Source organism: Anomaloglossus baeobatrachus, chromosome 3 (assembly GCF_048569485.1).
Source record: "Anomaloglossus baeobatrachus isolate aAnoBae1 chromosome 3, aAnoBae1.hap1, whole genome shotgun sequence".
In the NCBI taxonomy this organism is placed as follows: domain Eukaryota; kingdom Metazoa; phylum Chordata; class Amphibia; order Anura; family Aromobatidae; genus Anomaloglossus; species Anomaloglossus baeobatrachus.
Genome location: NC_134355.1, coordinates 676,517,752 through 676,543,980, shown reverse-complemented (window position 1 = coordinate 676,543,980; position 26,229 = coordinate 676,517,752). Strand labels below are relative to the sequence as shown.

At 45.4% G+C, this 26,229-nt stretch overlaps 1 protein-coding gene across 1 annotated transcript in view; it reads right to left on the bottom strand.

Moving 5' to 3' along the window:
- Positions 1-26,229, bottom strand: part of ELP3 (elongator acetyltransferase complex subunit 3) — a 208,414-nt gene that overhangs the window by 154,766 nt on the left and 27,419 nt on the right. Inside the window, exons 4-7 of the mRNA XM_075338841.1 lie at positions 20,607-20,677; positions 9,585-9,648; positions 7,614-7,682; positions 2,299-2,453 (exon numbers count right to left, since the gene is read on the bottom strand). Of these exons, the coding sequence (XP_075194956.1) occupies positions 2,299-2,453; positions 7,614-7,682; positions 9,585-9,648; positions 20,607-20,677 (359 nt within the window). The remainder of the gene's footprint in view (positions 1-2,298; positions 2,454-7,613; positions 7,683-9,584; positions 9,649-20,606; positions 20,678-26,229) is intronic.

Here is a 26,229-nt window from a genome sequence, read left to right as displayed (position 1 = left end):
AAATGGTGAGCAGTCACCGGATTCTGATACCCAGCCAAGATCAAACAGACCGCTGGGGGCTGTGATTCTCAGGCTGCAGAGGCCCATGGTTATTGGGCCCTCCCCAGCCTAAAAACAGCAGCTCGCAGCCGCGCAAGAAATGGCGCATCCATTCCATTCCAATCCTGGCGCTTACCCGGCTCATCCTGATTGCCCTGGTGTGGTGTCTATATAATATAAGGGGTTAATGACAGCTGTGATTTCTCATAAATTCACAACTGTCATCAAGCCTCAGGTTAGTAATTCATAAGGGTCTATGAGATCCACTCATTACTAAAAGGTACTGTCACACATAACGAGATCGCTAGCGAGATCGCAGCTGAGTCACCGTTTGGTGACGCAGTAGCGATCCCGTTAGCGATCTCGTTATGTGTGACACCTACCAGCGATCAGGCCCCTGCTGTGAGATCGCTAATCGTTGCAGAATGTTCCAGGCCATTTTCTTCAAAGGCGATGGCCTGCTGGGCAGGAGACATCGCTGTGTTTGACACTGTGTAACAGAGTCACAGTGACTGCTGAGATCGTTATACAGGTCACTACTGCGACCTGTATTGTTCCTGCATCGCTGGTAAAATCTGACTGTGTGAGATCTCACCTGCGACCTCCCAGTGACTTACCTGCGATCCCTATCAGGTCGCATCGTTTTCGGGATCGCTGGTAAGTCGTTGTGTGTGACTGGGCCTTTACTGTGTAAGTAGAGAGAAAAACAGAAAAAACAAAATTAATTTAAAAAAAAATTTCACTTCAACTTATTAACCACGAAAACAGCCCAACAGATTCGACGTAATCCACACCATGACGTCCCACTATAATGCTAGCTCTGCTGCTACATGATGAGGTTGTAGTGAGCGGTCACAGTAGAAAACACGACTGAGCATTGAACCATCAGGGACACACTGCTGCTGTGAGAGTGGTGATGTCAGCGAGTTCACCTCAGTTTTTCCTCCAGTACCCCAGCTGTGACCTCAGGTGAACTCATTGAACTCAAATCCGGCATTATGTTCCTATGGTCCTGAATTACGGAATATGGATTTCAATGGTGCCAGATTACCTGATGTGGTCATCTGGCAGCATTGAACTCAATGCTGGATTACCGGAAATGTTCATGCATTCCGGTAATCTGGGATGGAGTTCATTAAGTTCACCCGAGGGCATAGCTGGGGTACCATGGGAGCCCCAGCTGTGACCTCAGGTGAACTCATTGAAATCAATGCCGGATTACCGGATAAAGCTATGTGCGCACATTAGGTAATTGGTTGCAGGTATTTGTGTACCAAATCTCTATTTGCTGGCAGAAAAACATACCAAAAAAGCGATGCCCCAGCTGTGACCTCAGGTGAACTCATTGAAATCAATGTTGGATTACCGGATAAGCTATGTGCGCACATTGAGTAATTGGTTGCAGGCATTTCTGCATCAAAATCTCCATGTGCTGGCAGAAAAACACACCAAAAAACGATGCCCCAGCTGTGACCTTAGGTGAACTCATTGAACTCAATCCCGGCTCACCAGAGTGCGTGCAGATCCCGGTAATCTGGCACTGAGTTCAATGCTGATGGATTAACAGATTATTGATTTCAATGGTGCCGGTTAATCACGTAATTCAGTACCACTGAAGTCAATAATCCGGTATTCCAGGGCCGTTGACCACAATGCCGAATTACCAAATTTGAGTTCAATGAGTTCACCTGAAGTGAGGTAACAGCTCGGGTACCGTGGGAACCACCATCTCTGACCTCAGGTAAACTCACTGATGTCACCGCTGACTGCTGTGGATCCGTCAGTGTGTCCCTGGTGCCGCAGTGATCGTTCGCATTTTCTAATATGACCATGCACTGAGATCTCAAGATGTAGCAGAGCCCGGATTGTCATGGGACATCGTGTATGTGGATTAGATCGGACTTACAGGGGTGTTTTCGGGTTAATGAAGTGGAGAAAGAGGGTGTTTTCGGGTTAATCAATTGGAGAAAGAGGGTGTTTTTGGGTTAATAAATTGGAGAAAGAGGGTGTTTTTTGTTGATTTTGTGTCTAATTTTTACTGTCTGGGAATTATGGAGTCAGGTAAACGCCAAAACGGGTCAGAGGGAAATCAAAGAGATTAAAAAACATAATATAAATATCCGCTAAAGGGCAGAGTTATGATCTCGCCTGGCCAGCGAATTCGAGCGTATGGTTTCATCCTTTTCATTGCGGAATCATGTACAATAAGCCGCAGGAGAAATGAATGATAAAGACAATGGCCATTATCCGGCCTCGTACCGTACGGCCTCGGCCACGCTGTTGGAGGTGTGCCCGGACAGGGCGTCGTGTAGGTTGCGGATGAAGTAATCTCGATACTCTTCTGAAAGCGACATGAACGTGCCCCCCATCACAATGAACTCCACCTTGTCCACGCTGTGCCCGAGCTGCTTGAGCTGTAATGTAGAAAACAACATGGCGGTAATTAAATAATTGCGTGGAGTTCGCCATTCATGTCATTAGGAGCTGATGCAATTATCCCCTGGAGGAAAGACAATATAACATTTCATACAGAACATGACTCCGAGGCGAGCGACTGCCGCAGAGAAGGAAAATTACGTGAAATTACGTGACCCCCCGCGACAAGGCGTCCTGTATTACATTCCTATTATACCCTAATTATTCCTTTCACCGAGCAAATAAAGGTCTGATAAATAAGATAATGTATCAACCAAACAACCCGAAATACATCAGCGCAAAAAAAGAAAAAAAAAACTGCTAAAATACGCAGCCGTTACGGGGATGTGGAGTCACAGCCGCAAACTTTCTCCACTATCACTGAAGACTTGGAAGCTGAGTAATCCAACAGACCAGAAGGTAATGTCTTGAAAAAGTATTCACACCCCCCATTAATTTTTCCGCATTTTTTTCACATTACACCCACAAACATAAATGTATTTTATTGGGATTTTTGTGATACCAACAATAAGTACAAGGAAATGATACCTGGTTTATGTTAGGCCCTGTGCGCACTTGCCGTTTTTTGCTGCGGATTTCCTGCGGTTTTGCTGCATGTTATGTTCATAACATCTCTGCAGTGATTCACCAGCAAAACCAATGGGAAAATAAAATCCTGTGCGCACTAGGCGGATTTTGACAGCTGCATGTTTTGCTGCGGGATTCCCGCAGCAAAAACAATTGCATGTCACTTCTTTTCCGCAGGTATCTGCAGCATTTCACTCCATTGACTGCCATGTAATCGTGCAATCCCGCAGGGAATAACGCAGGCAGCAAATTCTGTGCGGTTCACTGCGTTTTCCTGCGTTATTCCCTGCGGTATTTCGCGGTTTTAAATAAAACACAAAAAAGCCCCTGGTTCACCCCTTTATTAACCCCCCCGAAACACACAGCTCCAGCGTAATCCACGTCCTCTGATGCTTGCATCCAGCTGAGACTGACACTGTACTGAATGCAGCCTCGCAACGAGACAGCAGAGGTAATTACTGGTCATTTCCCGCGGCCGGTAATGTGAACTCACTACCGCTCGGGAGAACTGCAGCGTGTGCTCACAGGGACTCTATCTATCCCTCTATCTATTCTTCTGTCTATTTATCTATTTATCTGTCTGCTATCTCAGAAGGAAATTATTTATTCATTTTTTTCAATGTGCTTTTTTGCATTGAATGCATTAAACCACATGTACCAATCCGCACGTGGCAAAACCGCGGCAATACCGCAAACAATACCGCGGTAAAACCGCGGCAAGCTGCAGCAAATCGTATGCGGTTTGCCGCGTTTTTTTACCGCGGGTGCGTTCATTTTTCAGACCCTGCGGAATTTTAAGAAAATTCTGTTTTCTAGTGCGCACAGGGCCTTAAAAATCTAAATCTGAGAATTGTTTGTGCATTTGTGTTCAGCCCCCTAAATACAATCCTGAGTCACATAATTAGCACATTGCCTCCTCCTGGGTGTAATGTCTTCTCAGTGTAACTACAGCTGTTCTTTGAAGACCTCAGAGGTCTGTGTGAGAACAATAGGGATCAAACAGCATCATGAAAACCAAGGAACTCACCGGACAGGTCAGGGATAAAGAGGAGAGGAGGAAAACAGGGTTAGGTTATAAAAAAAAATATATAGCTCAAGCTCTGAACATCTCACAATGAACTGTACAATCCATCATTCAAAAACAGAAAGCGCACGGCACAACTGCAAACCTACCAAGACATGGTCGTCCACCGATATGGACATCCCAAGAAGTAGAGCACTAATGAGAGAAGCGGAGAGGCCCATGGTCACTGGAGGAGCCACGGAGATCACAGCTCAGGGGGAGAATCTGTCCACAGGATGATTATTAGCCATATACTACATAGATTTGGACTTTATGGAAGAGTGAGAAGATAGCAAAACATAAAAAGTAATGTATGCAATTTTCAAAAAAGGATGTAGGGGATACAGCGAGCATGTGGAAGAAGGTTCTCTGGTCAAATGAAACCGAAGGAAAACTTTCCAGGCTAAATGCAAAACGCTATGTGTATCGGAAAACTAACACTGCACATCACCCTGAAAACACCACCACCTCCGTCACACATGGTGGAGGCAGCATGCTGCTGTGGGGAGGCTTTTCTTCAGCAGGGGCAGGGAAGCTGGTCAGAGGTGATGGGAAGATGAATGGAGCTAAATACAGGGCAATCCTGGAGGAAAACTAACACTGCACATAACCATGAATACACCATCCCCACAGTCACACATGGTGGAGGCAGCATTCTGCTGTGGGGAAGCTTTTCTTCAGCAGGGGCAGGGAAGCTGGTCAGAGGTGATGGGAAGATGGATGGAGATAAATACAGGGCAATCCTGAAGGAAAACCTGTAAGAGGCTGCAAAAGACTTGTGACTGGGCAAGTATGAAGCACCTACTTTAGGCTATGTGCGCACGTTGCGTACTAGCCTGCAGAAATTTCTGCAGCGATCTGAAGATCACACGTGCGCTTTAGATCGCTGCAGAAATGTCCGTAGTGAGCGCCGATTCCATGCGCTCTGCCTGCAGCTCCTGCCATAGACAGAGCAGGAGCTGCCGGCAAAGCGCAGGAAAGAAGTGACATGTCACTTCTTTTTGCGCAGCGCTTCGGCAGTAGCCGAAGCGCTGCGCTCTGAGACGCCACGTGCGCACGGCCCCTGCACAATCTCCATAGACTGTGCAGGGGACGCAGGACGCATGCAGTTACGCTGCGCTGCAAAGCGCAGCGTAACTGCATGAATTTACGCAACGTGCGCACATAGCCTAACACTAGCCCACCGGGGGACATATCACAAAACCACCAAATACATACATAAACAAAACTCCTTCCTTCTACACAAGAAAACTTTAATTTACGAGCCCCCTTCCACACTAGACCACAAAAGGAGCAGGGTACGACCTTAAACCAAGAGAGCTGGCAACATCAACCCCTCCAATAGCTCAGACCACCAGGGTATACTAATCATTAGGATTTTTTTTCTTTTTTTAGGAGCGGGGGAAGCTGCATCCTATAATCCAGCGCATTTCATGTTCCATAATCCCATATATCATATGTACCGTTCTTAATGTAATTCATGGAGGGAAAAAAAAATAAATGGTCAAGGTAAATGTAATTTTGACTATAATTGCAACATCTAAAGCATAGGCTGCTGTACTTTTCCACCCCTGTGCTTTACACTGAAGGTGAACTCCTTTATATTCATTGCATTGGATAACGTTTCCACCCCAATGCTTTACACTGCAGATCATCTCCTTTATATTTAGTGCATTGGATCATTTTTTCACCCCCATGCTTTACACTGCAGGCCATCTTCATATTCACTACATTGGATAACTTTTCCAACACCATGCTTTACACTGCAGGTCAACTTCTTCATATTCACTGCATTGGATAACTTTTCTATCCCCGTGCTTTACACTGCAGGTGTACTCCTTTATAGTCATTGCAATGGATAACTTTTCCACCTCTATGCTTTAAACTGCAGGTGAATTCCTTTATATTCACTGCATTGGATAACTTTTCCACCCCTATGCTTTACACTGCAACCCCATGCTTTATACTGCAGGTCAATTCCTTTATATTCACTGCATTGGATAACCTTTCCACACCCATGCTTTACACTGCAGGCAACTCCTTCATATTCATTGCATTGGATAACCTTTCCATTCTCTTGATTTACTCTGCAGGTCATCTCCTTCATATTCACTGCACTGGATAACTTTTCCACCCCTATGCTTTAAACTGCAGGTGTACTCCTTCATATTCACTGCATTGGATAACTTCCACCCCCATGCTTTATACCATGGGTCCCCAATTCCAGTCCTCAAGGGCCGCCAACAGTGCATGTTTTCAGGATTTCCTTAGTATTGCACATGTGATAATTTAATCACCTGCACAGTTGATGATTCCAACACCCATGCAATGCTAAGGAAATCCTGAAAACCTGCACTGTTGGCGGCCCTCGAGGACTGGAGTTGGGGACCCCTGCTTTATACTATAGGTCAATTCCTTTATATTCACTGCATTGGATAACCTTTCCACACCCATGCTTTACACTGCAGGCAACTCCTTCATATTCATTGCATTGGATAACCTTTCCATTCTCTTGATTTACTCTGTAAGCAATCTACTTCATATTCCCTGCATTGGATAACCTTTCCACCCCTATGCTTTACACTGCAAGTCAACTCCTTCATATTCACTGCATTGGATAACTTTTCCACCCCTATGCTTTACACTGCAAGTCAACTCCTTTATATTCCCTGCATTGGATAACCTTTCCACCCCTATGCTTTACACTGCAAGTCAACTCCTTCATATTCACTGCATTGGATAACTTTTCCACCCCTATGCTTTACACTGCAAGTCAACTCCTTTATATTCCCTGCATTGGATACCTTTTCCACCCCTATGCTTTACACTGCAAGTCAACTCCTTTATATTCCCTGCATTGGATAACCTTTCCACCCCTATGCTTTACACTGCAAGTCAACTCCTTCATATTCCCTGCATTGGATAACTTTTCCACCCCTATGCTTTACACTGCAAGTCAACTCCTTTATATTCCCTGCATTGGATAACTTTTCCACCCCTATGCTTTACACTGCAAGTCAACTCCTTTATATTCCCTGCATTGGATAACCTTTCCACCCCTATGCTTTACACTGCAAGTCAACTCCTTCATATTCCCTGCATTGGATAACTTTTCCACCCCTATGCTTTACACTGCAAGTCAACTCCTTCATATTCCCTGCATTGGATAACTTTTCCACCCCTATGCTTTACACTGCAAGTCAACTCCTTCATATTCCCTGCATTGGATAATTTTTCCACCCCCCCATGCTTTATACTGCAGGTCAATTCCTTTATATTCCCTGCATTGGATAATTTTTCCACCCCCCCCATGCTTTACACTGCAAGCCAACTCCTTCCTATTAACTGCATTTGATAACTTTTCCACCCCCCATGCTTTACACTGCAAGCCAACTCCTTCATATTCACCGCATAGCTAAGAGCACAGGAAAAGTCTCGACAAGAGATTATTGATACTATATTGAGGAAAAAAAATTGTTATGAATTGCAAATATCTGCAAAAACCTACCTGTTCCACTCTATGTCTCGTCTGCAGGAAGGGGTCGTACCGGGCCCGGATGGCACGCATGGATGTCGGCTGTACAGAGAGGGGACAACATGTCAAAAGGGACACGAAAATTAACATCAAATAAGAAGTTTAGAAAAAAAAAAAGCGCCCTGTAGTACTTCCTTAACCCCTTCATCCCCGGGTGATTTTCTGTTTTTCCGTTTTTTGCTCCCCTTCTTCCGAGAGCCGTAACTTTTTTATTTTTCCGTCAATCTTGCCATATGAGGGCTTGTTTTTTTGCGGGACGAGCTAGGCTATGTGCCCACGCTGCGGAAAATGCGCGGATTTTGCCGCGGATTTCTCGCAGAAAAGCCGCGGATTTTCCAGAAATCTGCAGCACAGCTACTCCCCAGCCATTTCTATAGCATTTGGGAAATGCTGTGCCCACGCTGCGGATTTTTCCGCAGCGGAAATCGTGTGGAATAATCTGCAGCATGTCAATTATTGTTGGCGGATTTTCGTGCGGATTTTGCCTATTCAATTGAATAACAAAAAAAAAAAAAAAAAATTTCAACTACGGAAAATTTGCAAAAAAAAAGTGTGATTGCACAATAGTTTTTGGGATATTTTATTCACGGTGTTCACTATATGGTAAAACTGATGTATCTATGTGATGCCTGAGGTCGGTGCGAGTTTGCGGACACCAAACATGTATAGGTTTTCTTTAATCTAAGGGGTTAAAAAAAATTCACAACCTTGTCCAATAAAAGTGCCACACTTTTTGCGCCATTTTCCACGATCTGTAACGTTCTCATTTTTCGGGATCTGGGGCTCAGTGACTGCTTATTTTTCGCGGCTCGAGCTGACGTTTTTTTAAGGATACCATTTTTGTGCAGATGCTGCGTTTTGATCGCCTCGTTTTGTGCAAAATTTGCGGCGATCAAAAAACAAATTTGGCGCTTGGAATTTTTTTGGACGCTACGCCCTTTAACGTTCAGATTAATTGATTTTATATTTTGATATAGATTGCAGCAATACCAAATATGTGTATACTTTTTTATTTTTGTTAACCCTTTAAAGGGAACCTGTCACCAGATTTGGTGCCTAAACGCTGCGGCAACCACCACTGGGCTCTTATATACAGCATTCTAACATGCTGTATATAAGAGCCATAAGTTATGCTAATGGCGGCGCGCTGATACCTCTTGCGGTGAGATTTTGACAGAAAGATGTAAGGGGTTAATAGGCGCGGGTGGAACGTGATTCCACTTGTGCCTGGCAGGCACACACCTCGGCTGTTGAAATCAGCTGAGATGTGCGCGGATCGCCGCGAACTGCCCACAGCAACCCGCGGGGATTAACCTCACACAATCCATGACATACACAATATATCATGTGTCGTGAAGAGGTTAAAGGGGCTGTCCACAACCCCTTCACCCCTCAGCCTGTTTTCACCTTCCGCCATTTTTAACAATTCTGACCAGTGTCCCTTTAGGAGGTCCTAACTCTGGAGCTTCAATGGATCCCGGCGATTCTGACATTGATTTTCCTTATTTTTTTTTTTTTTTTGTGGAAATTTTGGAAATTTGGTGAAATTTTGCAATTTTCAACCATTATTTTTATGCCCGTAATCCAGACAGATGTCACACAAAATAGTTAATAAATAACATTTCGCAGACGTCTACTTTACACCAGCGTAATTTTTGAAACATATTTTTTTTGTTAGGAAATTAAAAAGGGGTCAAAGTTGATCAGCAATTTACAAAAACATTTTTTTTTTGTGTGGGACCATATCACAGGGATCGGTGCAGGCTCCAGTCACTGCTCTTACAGATTCCAACTGTATAACACAGCCACCATCTGCCTGATGTGAAGAGGGGTCCGCTGCCGAGACTCCTCCATACAAAGGCACCGAAGTAGGAGGAAGGGTTACAGAAGGGGTTAAAAAAAGAGAGCTGCAGACACTTTTCAAATTTACAGATGGGAACATACCTCATATCCTGTATACGACTGGGTGGAGTATTCAAAATCAGAATCGGGACCTCCGGGGCAATACCTGCAGCCGAGCACAAGATACACAGAGCAGGGTCAGTAATGTGTGTGCACAGTGACTGCAGCAGCAGAATAGAGAGCACAGCTCTGGAGAATAATACAGGAGGTAACTCAGGATCAGTAATGTAATGTATGTACACAGTGACTGCTCCAGCAGAATAGTGAGTGCAGCTCTGGAGAATAATACAGGAGGTAACTCAGGATCAGTAATGTAATGTATGTACACAGTGACTCCACCAGCAGAATAGTGAGTGCAGCTCTGGAGTATAATGCAGGAGGTAACTCAGATTCAGTAATGTAATGTATGTACACAGTGACTGCACCAGCAGAATAGTGAGTGCAGCTCTGGAGAATAATACAGGACGTAACTCAGGATCAGTAATGTAATGTATGTACACAGTGACTCCACCAGCAGAATAGTGAGTGCAGCTCTGGAGTATAATGCAGGAGGTAACTCAGATTCAGTAATGTAATGTATGTACACAGTGACTGCACCAGCAGAATAGTGAGTGCAGCTCTGGAGTATAATACAGGAGGTAACTCAGGATCAGTAATGTAATGTATGTACACAGTGACTCCACCAGCAGAATAGTGAGTGCAGCTCTGGAGTATAATGCAGGAGGTAACTCAGATTCAGTAATGTAATGTATGTACACAGTGACTGCACCAGCAGAATAGTGAGTGCAGCTCTGGAGTATAATACAGGAGGTAACTCAGGATCAGTAATGTAATGTATGTACACAGTGACTGCACCAGCAGAATAGTGAGTGCAGCTCTGGAGTATAATACAGGATGTAACTCAGGATCAGTACAGGATCAGTAATGTAATGTATGTACACAGTGACTGCACCAGCAGAATAGTGAGTGCAGCTCTGGAGAATAATACAGGAGGTAACTCAGGATCAGTAATGTAATGTATGTACACAGTGACTGCACCAGCAGAATAGTGAGTGCAGCTCTGGAGTATAATACCGGAGGTAACTCAGGATCAGTAATGTAATGTATGTACACAGTGACTGCACCAGCAGAATAGTGAGTGCAGCTCTGGAGAATAATACAGGAGGTAACTCAGGATCAGTAATGTAATGAATGTACACAGTGACTGCACCAGCAGAATAGTGAGTGCAGCTCTGGAGTATAATACAGGATGTAACTCAGGATCAGTAATGTAATGTATGTACACAGTGACTGCATCAGCAGAATAGTGAGTGCAGCTCTAGAGTATAATACAGGAGGTAACTCAGGATCAGTAATGTAATGTATGTACACAGTGACTGCATCAGCAGAATAGTGAGTGCAGCTCTAGAGTATAATACAGGATGTAACTCAGGATCAGTAATGTAATGTATGTACACAGTGACTGCACCAGCAGAATAGTGAGTGCAGGCTCTGGAGTATAATACAGGAGGTAACTCAGGATCAGTAATGTAATGTATGTACACAGTGACTGCACCAGCAGAATAGTGAGTGCAGCTCTGGAGCATAATACAGGAGGTAACTCAGGATCAGTACAGGATCAGTAATGTAATGTATGTACACAGTGACTGCACCAGCAGAATAGTGAGTGCAGCTCTGGAGCATAATACAGGAGGTAACTCAGGATCAGTACAGGATCAGTAATGTAATGTATGTACACAGTGACTGCACCAGCAGAATAGTGAGTGCAGCTCTGGAGTATAATACAGGAGGTAACTCAGGATCAGTAATGTAATGTATGTACACAGTGACTGCACCAGCAGAATAGTGAGTGCAGGCTCTGGAGTATAATACAGGATGTAACTCAGGATCAGTAATGTAATGTATGTGCACAGTGACTGCACCAGCAGAATAGTGAGTGCAGCTCTGGAGTATAATACAGGAGGTAACTCAGGATCAGTAATGTAATGTATGTACACAGTGACTGCACCAGCAGAATAGTGAGTGCAGCTCTGGAGTATAATACAGGAGGTAACTCAGGATCAGTACAGGATCAGTAATGTAATGTATGTACATAGTGACTGCACCAGCAGAATACTGAGTGCAGCTCTGGAGTATAATACAGGATATAACTCAGGATCAGTAATGTAATGTATGTACACAGTGACTGCACCAGCAGAATAGTGAGTGCAGCTCTCGAGTATAATACAGGAGGTAACTCAGGATCAGTAATGTAATGTATGTACACAGTGACTGCACCAGCAGAATAGTGAGTGCAGCTCTGGAGTATAATACAGGAGGTAGCTCAGGATCAGTAATGTAATGTATGTACATAGTGACTGCACCAGCAGAATAGTGAGTGCAGCTCTGGAATATAATACAGGAGGTAACTCAGGATCAGTAATGTAATGTATGTACACAGTGACTGCACCAGCAGAATAGTGAGTGCAGCTCTGGAGTATAATACAGGAGGTAACTCAGGATCAGTAATGTAATGTATGTTCACAGTGACTGCACCAGCAGAATAGTGAGTGCAGCTCTGGAGTATAATACAGGAGGTAACTCAGGATCAGTAATGTATGTACACAGTGACTGCACCAGCAGAATAGTGAGTACAGCTCTGGAGTATAATACAGGATGTAACTCAGGATCAGTAATGTAATGTATGTACACAGTGACTGCACCAGCAGAATAGTGAGTGCAGCTCTGGAGTATAATACAGGAGGTAACTCAGGATCAGTACAGGATCAGTAATGTAATGTATGTACACAGTGACTGCACCAGCAGAATAGTGAGTGCAGCTCTGGAGTATAATACAGGATGTAACTCAGGATCAGTAATGTAATGTATGTACACAGTGACTGCACCAGCAGAATAGTGAGTGCAGCTCTGGAGTATAATACAGGATGTAACTCAGGATCAGTACAGGATCAGTAATGTAATGTATGTACACAGTGACTGCACCAGCAGAATAGTGAGTGCAGCTCTGGAGTATAATACAGGAGGTAACTCAGGATCAGTACAGGATCAGTAATGTAATGTATGTACACAGTGACTGCACCAGCAGAATAGTGAGTGCAGCTCTGGAGTATAATACAGGAGGTAACTCAGGATCAGTAATGTAATGTATGTACACAGTGACTGCACCAGCAGAATAGTGAGTGCAGCTCTGGAGTATAATACAGGAGGTAACTCAGGATCAGTAATGTAATGTATGTACACAGTGACTGCACCAGCAGAATAGTGAGTGCAGCTCTGGAGAATAATACAGGAGGTAACTCAGGATCAGTAATGTAATGTATGTACACAGTGACTGCACCAGCAGAATAGTGAGTGCAGCTCTGGAGTATAATACCGGAGGTAACTCAGGATCAGTAATGTAATGTATGTACACAGTGACTGCACCAGCAGAATAGTGAGTGCAGCTCTGGAGAATAATACAGGAGGTAACTCAGGATCAGTAATGTAATGAATGTACACAGTGACTGCATCAGCAGAATAGTGAGTGCAGCTCTAGAGTATAATACAGGATGTAACTCAGGATCAGTAATGTAATGTATGTACACAGTGACTGCACCAGCAGAATAGTGAGTGCAGCTCTGGAGTATAATACAGGAGGTAACTCAGGATCAGTAATGTAATGTATGTACACAGTGACTGCACCAGCAGAATAGTGAGTGCAGCTCTGGAGTATAATACAGGAGGTAGCTCAGGATCAGTAATGTAATGTATGTACATAGTGACTGCACCAGCAGAATAGTGAGTGCAGCTCTGGAATATAATACAGGAGGTAACTCAGGATCAGTAATGTAATGTATGTACACAGTGACTGCACCAGCAGAATAGTGAGTGCAGCTCTAGAGTATAATACAGGAGGTAACTCAGGATCAGTAATGTAATGTATGTACACAGTGACTGCATCAGCAGAATAGTGAGTGCAGCTCTAGAGTATAATACAGGATGTAACTCAGGATCAGTAATGTAATGTATGTACACAGTGACTGCACCAGCAGAATAGTGAGTGCAGGCTCTGGAGTATAATACAGGAGGTAACTCAGGATCAGTAATGTAATGTATGTACACAGTGACTGCACCAGCAGAATAGTGAGTGCAGCTCTGGAGCATAATACAGGAGGTAACTCAGGATCAGTACAGGATCAGTAATGTAATGTATGTACACAGTGACTGCACCAGCAGAATAGTGAGTGCAGCTCTGGAGCATAATACAGGAGGTAACTCAGGATCAGTACAGGATCAGTAATGTAATGTATGTACACAGTGACTGCACCAGCAGAATAGTGAGTGCAGCTCTGGAGTATAATACAGGAGGTAACTCAGGATCAGTAATGTAATGTATGTACACAGTGACTGCACCAGCAGAATAGTGAGTGCAGGCTCTGGAGTATAATACAGGATGTAACTCAGGATCAGTAATGTAATGTATGTGCACAGTGACTGCACCAGCAGAATAGTGAGTGCAGCTCTGGAGTATAATACAGGAGGTAACTCAGGATCAGTAATGTAATGTATGTACACAGTGACTGCACCAGCAGAATAGTGAGTGCAGCTCTGGAGTATAATACAGGAGGTAACTCAGGATCAGTACAGGATCAGTAATGTAATGTATGTACATAGTGACTGCACCAGCAGAATACTGAGTGCAGCTCTGGAGTATAATACAGGATATAACTCAGGATCAGTAATGTAATGTATGTACACAGTGACTGCACCAGCAGAATAGTGAGTGCAGCTCTCGAGTATAATACAGGAGGTAACTCAGGATCAGTAATGTAATGTATGTACACAGTGACTGCACCAGCAGAATAGTGAGTGCAGCTCTGGAGTATAATACAGGAGGTAGCTCAGGATCAGTAATGTAATGTATGTACATAGTGACTGCACCAGCAGAATAGTGAGTGCAGCTCTGGAATATAATACAGGAGGTAACTCAGGATCAGTAATGTAATGTATGTACACAGTGACTGCACCAGCAGAATAGTGAGTGCAGCTCTGGAGTATAATACAGGAGGTAACTCAGGATCAGTAATGTAATGTATGTTCACAGTGACTGCACCAGCAGAATAGTGAGTGCAGCTCTGGAGTATAATACAGGAGGTAACTCAGGATCAGTAATGTATGTACACAGTGACTGCACCAGCAGAATAGTGAGTACAGCTCTGGAGTATAATACAGGATGTAACTCAGGATCAGTAATGTAATGTATGTACACAGTGACTGCACCAGCAGAATAGTGAGTGCAGCTCTGGAGTATAATACAGGAGGTAACTCAGGATCAGTAATGTATGTACACAGTGACTGCACCAGCAGAATAGTGAGTGCAGCTCTGGAGTATAATACAGGAGGTAACTCAGGATCAGTACAGGATCAGTAATGTAATGTATGTACACAGTGACTGCACCAGCAGAATAGTGAGTGCAGCTCTGGAGTATAATACAGGATGTAACTCAGGATCAGTAATGTAATGTATGTACACAGTGACTGCACCAGCAGAATAGTGAGTGCAGCTCTGGAGTATAATACAGGATGTAACTCAGGATCAGTACAGGATCAGTAATGTAATGTATGTACACAGTGACTGCACCAGCAGAATAGTGAGTACAGCTCTGGAGTATAATACAGGATGTAACTCAGGATCAGTAATGTAATGTATGTACACAGTGACTGCACCAGCAGAATAGTGAGTGCAGCTCTGGAGTATAATACAGGATGTAACTCAGGATCAGTACAGGATCAGTAATGTAATGTATGTACACAGTGACTGCACCAGCAGAATAGTGAGTGCAGCTCTGGAGTATAATACAGGAGGTAACTCAGGATCAGTACAGGATCAGTAATGTAATGTATGTACACAGTGACTGCACCAGCAGAATAGTGAGTGCAGCTCTGGAGAATAATACAGGAGGTAACTCAGGATCAGTAATGTAATGTATGTACACAGTGACTGCACCAGCAGAATAGTGAGTGCAGCTCTGGAGTATAATACAGGAGGTAACTCAGGATCAGTAATGTAATGTATGTACACAGTGACTGCACCAGCAGAATAGTGAGTGCAGCTCTGGAGAATAATACAGGAGGTAACTCAGGATCAGTAATGTAATGTATGTACACAGTGACTGCACCAGCAGAATAGTGAGTGCAGCTCTGGAGTATAATACCGGAGGTAACTCAGGATCAGTAATGTAATGTATGTACACAGTGACTGCACCAGCAGAATAGTGAGTGCAGCTCTGGAGAATAATACAGGAGGTAACTCAGGATCAGTAATGTAATGAATGTACACAGTGACTGCATCAGCAGAATAGTGAGTGCAGCTCTAGAGTATAATACAGGATGTAACTCAGGATCAGTAATGTAATGTATGTACACAGTGACTGCACCAGCAGAATAGTGAGTGCAGCTCTGGAGTATAATACAGGAGGTAACTCAGGATCAGTAATGTAATGTATGTACACAGTGACTGCACCAGCAGAATAGTGAGTGCAGCTCTGGAGTATAATACAGGAGGTAGCTCAGGATCAGTAATGTAATGTATGTACATAGTGACTGCACCAGCAGAATAGTGAGTGCAGCTCTGGAATATAATACAGGAGGTAACTCAGGATCAGTAATGTAATGTATGTACACAGTGACTGCACCAGCAGAATAGTGAGTGCAGCTCTGGAGTATAATACAGGAGGTAACTCAGGATCAGTAATGTAATGTATGTTCACAGTGACTGCACCAGCAGAATAGTGAGTGCAGCTCTGGAGTATAATACAGGAGGTAACTCAGGATCAGTAATGTATGTACACAGTGACTGCACCAGCAGAATAGTGAGTACAGCTCTGGAGTATAATACAGGATGTAACTCAGGATCAGTAATGTAATGTATGTACACAGTGACTGCACCAGCAGAATAGTGAGTGCAGCTCTGGAGTATAATACAGGATGTAACTCAGGATCAGTAATGTAATGTATGTACACAGTGACTGCACCAGCAGAATAGTGAGTGCAGCTCTGGAGTATAATACAGGATGTAACTCAGGATCAGTACAGGATCAGTAATGTAATGTATGTACACAGTGACTGCACCAGCAGAATAGTGAGTACAGCTCTGGAGTATAATACAGGATGTAACTCAGGATCAGTAATGTAATGTATGTACACAGTGACTGCACCAGCAGAATAGTGAGTGCAGCTCTGGAGTATAATACAGGATGTAACTCAGGATCAGTACAGGATCAGTAATGTAATGTATGTACACAGTGACTGCACCAGCAGAATAGTGAGTGCAGCTCTGGAGTATAATACAGGAGGTAACTCAGGATCAGTACAGGATCAGTAATGTAATGTATGTACACAGTGACTGCACCAGCAGAATAGTGAGTGCAGCTCTGGAGTATAATACAGGAGGTAACTCAGGATCAGTAATGTAATGTATGTACACAGTGACTGCACCAGCAGAATAGTGAGTGCAGCTCTGGAGTATAATACAGGAGGTAACTCAGGATCAGTAATGTAATGTATGTACACAGTGACTGCAGCAGCAGAATAGTGAGTGCAGCTCTGGAGTATAATACAGGAGGTAACTCAGGATCAGTAATGTAATGTATGTACACAGTGACTGCACCAGCAGAATAGTGAGTGCAGCTCTGGAGTATAATACAGGAGGTAACTCAGGATCAGTAATGTAATGTATGTACACAGTGACTGCACCAGCAGAATAGTGAGTGCAGCTCTGGAGTATAATACAGGATGTAACTCAGGATCAGTAATGTAATGTATGTACACAGTGACTGCACCAGCAGAATAGTGAGTGCAGCTCTGGAGTATAATACAGGATGTAACTCAGGATCAGTAATGTAATGTATGTACACAGTGACTGCACCAGCAGAATAGTGAGTGCAGCTCTGGAGTATAATGCAGGAGGTGACTCAGGATCAGTACAGGATCAGTAATGTAATAGACTGACACTGAAACTCAACTTTGAGTAAATGAAATGTACAGGTGATCTATTTTAAGTAGATAAGACCCTGTAAAACATTTTGGCTGTTCCGATAGTTTATATATAGTTTATATGCAGAAGCTGTTGCTACTTTAACACATGAGTGGAATTACTTTCTCTTCTGATCTATTCTTCACGCTACATACAAATTCCGCACTATATCTGAACAATGGCTTGGGAGAGAGGGAATCCATTTGGAGCCGACTTCTCCTTCATCAGCCGCTTACATGTCAGAGCTCTGGTTACCTGGAATAAAAACTCTTCCCTACATAGAAACACATGAAAAACTTCAAATCCAACAAAGAGGAACATTTCTGAACTGTTTCTACTTTTACTGTCGCCCATAATCTGAACTAAGTAGTTGAAAAATAAACTGACATCTTTTCGGGTGGAAAATGAAAAATGCGGAATTATATAATGTTGCATAAATCTGCACACCCTTACACAAATACTACGGGGACGTCACCTTTGAATTTCCAGCAGAGGTCAGTCTTATTGGGTTATAGTGTACTATATGGCACATCTATAATCTGCGATCTAGAGGCAGGATCCTCTTCCTTGCAGCAGCTCCACATGTGTCAGACTTCGAGGACATATCCTATGTACAGCGCCCTCGCTTAGGGTCGTTGTCATGCCGATCGGTCAAATTTATCTTCATTTTCAGCTTCTTAGCAGGATTCTGAAGGTTTTGTTGGAGAATTGGCAGATATTTGGAAGTGCTGTCTAAAGCTGCCTAAATCTTAATGCTGACTCCACCATGCTTCACTGTGGGGATGGTGATCTGTTGGGGATATGCAGTACTAAACAAATCATTTGGAATTGTGACCAAAAAGTTCCACCTTGGTCTCATCAGACATAACACAGTTTCCTTTTGTCAGACCTTATGAAGGTTTGGCAAGACACAGATGGGATTGGAGGTTTTTTCATTGTAAGAAAAGGCTTCTTTCTTGCCTCCTTACTCCACAAGTAAGACATATGGAGATTAAAGGATATTATTCTCATATGCAGGATGCAACTAGTAGTAGTCAAAAGTTCCTGCAGCTTCTTTAATGTTGTCGTCGATCTCTGGGCAGCCTCTCGTACCAATTTTTTCTTGTCTTTTCATCAATCTTTGAGGGATGTCCAGTTTTAGTTAATGTCCCTGTGGTACCAAATGTAAGCCCCTTCTTGATGATGTCTTTACAATGTTCTGTGACTAACGCCTTGGGAATATTTTTTTTACTCTTTCGACAAGAGATCCCTTGCTGTGTTGTCAGCTGTATATGTGTAACTTTCAGCAATGAGATCCCTTTACTGTGTTGTCAGCTGTATACAGATCATGGCTTTAATTGTACAATGTAATGAAGAAAAAGACAGGAAAATCCTTAGGCTATGTGTCCACGAGAGAATGTTGCTGCGGATTTTTCTGCCTCAAAATCCGCAGCTTTCCCCCAGAATCCGCACTTTAGCATAGCTGCGGATTTGACGCGGATTTAACGCGGATTTCGTTGCGGATTTTGATGCGGATTTTGTCCATTGTACTCTAATGTGTTTCTGAATAAAGCTTTGACTGTTTTGAAGGCAAAAAAAAGTCTCTTTATGTCATTTCCTGTCTCAACCCTCCTTTCTTCTCCATTATCCATTTTGTTAGCAGTCTCACAGTGTGCTTATACAGAAAAGCTGCGGCCAACACCACTGGGCTCTTACATAACCCAGTGGTGGTGGCCGCAGCTTATAGCCAAAACAATGTGGTGCCATGTTCCCTTTCACTGTTATTTGACCCGGCCAGTGAGTTCTGCCGCTCCTAGCAGCCGGCAGAGAGCAAACCAGTGATATTGTCCTGGATTAACCTATGAGGCTTGGGAGTAATAAAGATGGCAATCAGGGATGTGTGTGTGTGTTTCTTTCAATTAAAATTTTTAATAAAGGTGTTGTGTTTTCTTTTTTCCCACACGGAGGTTCATAATGTCTACACAGGCATGACATTATGAACTTCGGGCTTAGTGCCAGTTTGCAGAAAACTGGCATTAACCCCGTTATTACCCAGCCAGCCAATGCAACAGGGCAGCTGGATGAGCCTCGGTACAGCACCTGAGAATGGCGCTTCACAACGGAGCCGCCATTTTCAGGGGCAGCTGAGGACTGTATTTCTCAGCGGGAGGGGCAGAGAATGCTTCAGCCTTATCCCGCTGAGAAGCACAGCCCTCAGTTGCTCGCTTGCATCGGGCTGGACAGTGAAAATACAGCGGAGCACATTTTTTTTTTTTTTTTTTTTAAAAAGAATTGTGAAAAAAGACCTGGGATCCTGTTTTGCCAGCTAAAAGCAAGCAGCCTGTAACTAGCTGCTTTTAGCTGGCAATCCAGAGTCCGGACACAACGCGACTACACTGCCACTACTCTACACTACAAAATGGTGAAACTTCCTCTTCCTGAACTATCCTACATCACTTCCTGCGGATTTGTTTGCGAAATCCGCACCAAATCCGCAGGAAAAAGAGCCTGTGGGAACAGACCTGCGGATTTCTTGCGGATTTTACACCTTGCATTGACTTGCATGGGAAAAATCCACAACAAAATCCGCAACAATGATCGACATGCTGCAGATTTTTCCGGATCAAAATCCGCGGCAAATCCGCCGCGGAAAAATCCGCAGCATGGGCACAGCATTTCCAAAATGCCATTGAAATGGCTTGGAAGTGCCGCTGCTGCAGATTTTTGGCAAATCCGCGGTAAATCCGCGGCAAAATCCGCGGTAAATCCGCAGCGTGGGCACATAGCCTTAAAACAGTATAATTTTATATAGGGTTAATCAGAATCGCTGTAAATGACGTCGGCCGAGTACAGAATACTACGTACCATGGCTAATTCTCAACAGAACCACATCCCCAATTATGAGAGGGTGTTCACACTTTTGCAACCACGTTAGCTTTGTTATTTTTCGTTTCCCCGTCAAAATTTTTTCAGTTTAGCAGTGGATATAGACAGATTATAGGCGTCAGTAAGGGTTCGCTCACACAGGCGTATACATTTTCACGTGCATGGATTATGCAAATAACACTTACACACAGATGTTTCCGGTGAAGTTAATGTGCGGACATCGGTGAGGCTTACACATGACAGCTACAACAGCAATCTGCAACAGGAAACAAAAGAATATTATTATACTTAGGGGATAGTATTATACAGAGCCTTGAAAAAGTATTCATACCCTGTGAACGTTTCCACATATTTTCACATGACCGCCACAAACTTAAAATGTATTTTATTGGGATTTTATGCGATCACAAATACTTGTACTTAGTGTTGGTAACTGTAAAAGAAATTATTCCTGGTATTCTAAATACTTTAAAAAGATAAATCTTAAAATTTTGTTGTGCATTTATATTCACTCCCCTGTCTACTGATCCCTCTAAATAAAATCCATAGTGACCGATCGCCTCTAGAAATCACATAATCAGTACATCGCCTCCTCCTGTGTAATGTCTTCTCAGTATAACTACTGCTGTTCAGTGAAGACCTCAGAGGTCTGTGTAAGAACATTTGGGATCAACCAGCATCATGAAAACCAAGGAACACATCGGACAGGTCAGGGATAAAGAGGAGAAGAGGAAAGAAGGGATAGGTTATAATAAAATAGCCAAGCTCTGAACACCTCACGGAGCACTGTTCATCAAAAAAGGGAAGGAGTACGGCACATCTGCAAACCTACCGAGACATGGCCGTCCACTGAAAGTGACATCCCAAGAAGGAGAGCACTAATGAGAGAAGCAGCCGAGACGCTTACGGTCACTGGAAGAGCCGCAGAGATCGCAGCACAGGGGAGAGAATCTGTCCACAGGATGACTATTAGTCATATATTCCACAAATCTGGCCTTTATAGAAGAGCGGCAAGGTTTCTTGCTTTCAAAAGAAGGGAATTTTGTTACTTACCGTAAATTCCTTTTCTTCTAGCTCCTATTGGGAGACCCAGACGATTGGGTGTATAGCACTGCCTCCGGAGGCCACACAAAGCATTACACTAAAAAGTGTAAGGCCCCTCCCCTTCTGGCTATACACCCCCCGTGGGATCACGGGCTGCTCAGTTTTAGTGCTAAAGCAAGAAGGAGGAAAGCCAATAACTGGTTTAAACAAATTCACTCCGAAGTAACATCGGAGAACTGAAAACCGTTGAACATGAACAACATGTGTACCCGAAAAAAACCAACAATCCCGAAGGACAACAGGGCGGGTGCTGGGTCTCCCAATAGGAGCTAGAAGAAAAGGAATTTACGGTAAGTAACAAAATTCCCTTCTTCTTCGGCGCTCCATTGGGAGACCCAGACGATTGGGACGTCCAAAAGCAGTCCCTGGGTGGGTAAAGAAATACCTCATGTTAGAGCTGCAAGACAGCCTTCCCCTACGGGGAGGCAACTGCCGCCTGCAGGACTCTTCTACCTAGGCTGGCGTCCGCCGAAGCGTAGGTATGCACCTGATAATGTTTGGTGAAAGTGTGCAGACTCGACCAGGTAGCTGCCTGGCACACCTGTTGAGCCGTAGCCTGGTGTCGTAATGCCCAGGACGCACCCACGGCTCTGGTTGAGTGGGCCTTCAGCCCTGACGGAACCGGAAGCCCAGCAGAACGGTAGGCTTCAAGAATTGGTTCTTTGATCCATCGAGCCAGGGTGGCTTTGGAAGCCTGCGACCCTTTGCGCTTACCAGCGACAAGGACAAAGAGTGCATCCGAGCGGCGCAGGGGCGCCGTGCGGGAAATGTAGATTCTGAGTGCTCTCACCAGATCTAACAAATGTAAATCCTTTTCATACCGATGAACTGGATGAGGACAAAAGGAAGGCAAGGAGATATCCTGATTAAGATGAAAAGAGGATACCACCTTAGGGAGAAACTCCTGAATGGGGCGCAGCACTACCTTGTCCTGGTGGAACACCAGGAAGGGAGCCTTGGATGACAGCGCTGCTAGCTCAGACACTCTCCGAAGAGACGTGACCGCCACTAGAAAGGCCACTTTCTGTGAGAGTCGAGAAAGTGACACATCCCTCAGGGGCTCGAAAGGCGGTTTCTGGAGAGCAACTAGTACCCTGTTTAGATCCCATGGATCTAACGGCCGCCTGTACGGAGGGACGATATGACAAACCCCCTGCAGGAACGTGCGCACCTGAGAAAGTCGTGCTAGACGCTTCTGAAAAAAGACGGATAGCGCCGAGACTTGCCCTTTAAGGGAGCTGAGCGACAAGCCCTTTTCCAACCCAGATTGCAGGAAGGAAAGAAAGGTAGGTAACGCGAATGGCCAGGGGGATACTCCTTGTGCAGAGCACCAGGATAAGAAAATCCTCCACGTTCTGTGGTAGATCTTAGCAGAAGTGGACTTCCTAGCCTGTCTCATGGTGGCAACGACTCCTTGGGATAATCCTGAAGACGCTAGGATTCAGGACTCAATGGCCACACAGTCAGGTTCAGGGCCGCAGAATTCCGATGGAAAAACGGCCCTTGGGACAGTAAGTCTGGTCGGTCTGGTAGTGTCCACGGTTGGCCGACCGTGAGATGCCACAGATCCGGGTACCACGACCTCCTCGGCCAGTCTGGGGCGACGAGTATGACGCGGCTGCAATCGGATCTGATCTTGCGTAGCACTCTGGGCAAGAGTGCAAGAGGTGGAAACACATAAGGGAGCCGGAACTGCGACCAATCTTGCACTAAGGCGTCTGCCGCCAGAGCTCTTTGATCGCGAGACCGCGCTATGAAGGTCGGGACCTTGTTGTTGTGCCGAGACGCCATTAGGTCGACGTCCGGCACCCCCCAGCGGCGACAGATTTCCTGAAACACGTCCGGGTGAAGGGACCATTCCCCTGCGTCCATACCCTGGCGACTGAGGAAGTCTGCTTCCCAGTTTTCTACGCCCGGAATGTGAACCGCTGATATGGTGGATGCTCTGTCCTCCACCCATAACAGAATCCGCCGGACTTCCTGGAAGGCTTGCCGACTGCGTGTCCCTCCTTGGTGGTTGATGTATGCCACCGCTGTGGAGTTGTCCGACTGAATTCGGATCTGCTTTCCTTCCAGCCACTGCTGGAAGGCTTGTAGGGCAAGATACACTGCCCTGATTTCCAGAACATTGATCTGAAGGGTGGACTCCTGCTGAGTCCACGTCCCTTGAGCCCTGTGGTGGAGAAAAACTGCTCCCCACCCTGACAGACTGGCGTCTGTCGTGACCACTGCCCAGGATGGGGGTAGGAATGATCTTCCCTGTGATAATGAGGTGGGAAGAAGCCACCATTGCAGAGAGTCCTTGGCCGTCTGAGAAAGGGAGACTTTCCTGTCCAGGGAAGTTGACTTCCCGTCCCATTGGCGGAGAATGTCCCATTGAAGTGGGCGCAGATGAAACTGCGCAAACGGGACTGCCTCCATTGCTGCCACCATCTTCCCTAGGAAGTGCATAAGGCGCCTTAAGGAGTGCGACTGACCATGAAGGAGAGACTGTACCCCTGTCTGTAGTGACCGCTGCTTGTCCAGCGGAAGCTTCACTATCGCTGAGAGAGTATGAAACTCCATGCCAAGATACGTTAGTGATTGAGTCGGTGACAGATTTGACTTTGAAAAGTTGACGATCCACCCGAAAGTCTGGAGAGTCTCCAGCGCAACATTCAGGCTGTGTTGGCATGCCTCTTGAGAGGGTGCTTTGACAAGTAGATCGTCCAAGTAAGGGATCACCGAGTGTCCCTGGGAGTGCAAGACTGCTACCACTGCCGCCATGACCTTGGTGAAAACCCGTGGTGCTGTCGCCAGACCAAATGGCAGAGCTACGAACTGAAGGTGTTCGTCTCCTATAACGAAGCGTAGAAAACGCTGGTGCTCTGTAGCAATCGGCACGTGGAGATAAGCATCTTTGATGTCTATTGATGCAAGGAAATCTCCTTGAGACATTGAGGCAATGACGGAGCGGAGGGATTCCATCCGGAACCGCCTGGCGTTCACATGCTTGTTGAGCAGCTTTAGGTCCAGAACAGGACGGAACGAGCCGTCCTTTTTTGGAACCACAAAGAGATTGGAGTAAAAACCTTGCCCTTGTTCCTGAAGAGGAACAGGGATCACCACTCCTTCTGCTCTTAGTGAGCCCACCGCCTGCAGAAGGGCATCTGCTCGGTCGGGATGTGGGGAAGTTCTGAAGAACCGAGGCGGAGGACGAGAACTGAACTCTATCCTGTACCCGTGAGACAAAATGTCTGTTACCCACCGGTCCTTGACCTGTGGCAGCCAAATGTCGCAGAAGCGGGAGAGCCTGCCACCGACCGAGGATGCGGAGGGAGGAGGCCGAAAGTCATGAGGCAGCCGCCTTGGAAGCGGTTCCTCCGGTTGCTTTCTTGGGGCGTGAGTGAGCCCGCCAGGAATCTGAGCCCCTTTGCTCCTTCTGAGTCCCTTTGGACGAGGAGAATTGGGCCTTGCCGGAGCCTCGAAAGGACCGAAACCTCGACTGCCACCTCCTTTGTTGAGGTTTGCTTGATCTGGGCTGGGGTAAGGAGGAGTCTTTACCCTTGGACTGTTTAATGATTTCAGCCAATTGCTCACCAAACAGTCTGTCTACAGATAGTGGCAAGCTGGTTAAACATTTTTTGGAAGCAGAATCCGCTTTCCATTCCTTTAACCACAAGGCTCTGCGCAAAACCACAGAGTTGGCAGACGCCATTGAGGTACGGCTCGTAGAGTCCAGGACAGCATTGATAGCATAGGTCGCAAACGCAGACATTTGCGTAGTTAAGGACGCCACTTGCGGCACTGCTGGACGTATGATAGAGTCCACCTGTGCCAGACCAGCTGAAATAGCTTGGAGTGCCCACACGGCCGCGAATGCTGGAGCAAACGACGCGCCGATAGCTTCATAGACAGATTTCAACCAAAGGTCCATCTGTCTGTCATTGGCATCTTTAAGTGAAGCCCCATCCTCCACTGCAACTATGGATCTAGCCGCAAGCCTGGAGATTGGGGGATCCACCTTTGGACACTGGGTCCAGCGTTTGACCACGTCAGGGGGAAAGGGATAACGTGTATCCTTAAGACGTTTGGAGAAACGCTTGTCTGGATAAGCATGATGTTTCTGGACTGATTCTCTGAAGTCAGCGTGGTCCAGAAAAGAGCTCAATTTACGCTTGGGATACCTGAAATGGAACTTCTCCTGCTGTGCAGCTGCCTCTTCTGCTGAAGGGGCTGGGGGAGAAATATCCAACAGTCTATTGATGGCCGCTATAAGGTCATTTACCATAGCGTCACCATCAGGGGTATCTAGATTGAGAGCGGTTTCAGGATTAGACTTCTGATCCCCCTCCTCTGTCTCATCATGTAGAGACTCTTCTCGCTGAGACCCTGATCCGCGTGATGACGTGGGGGGTCTCTCCCAGCGAGCACGCTTAGGCTGCCTGGGACTATCGTCTGAGTCAGAGCCTTCAGCCTGAGATGCCTGGGACCCCCTTGAAGCACGGATTAACTCCAACTGAGGGGGACCGGGGAACATTGACGCAGCAGTGTCCATGGACTGAGTAACTGGCCTGGCCTGCAAGGTCTCTAGGATTTTTGTCATAGTGACAGACATCCTGTCAGCAAAAACTGCAAACTCTGTCCCCGTCACCGGGACAGGGTTCACCGGTGACTCTGCCTGGGCCACTACCACCATAGACTGCGGCTGACGAAGTGGCACAG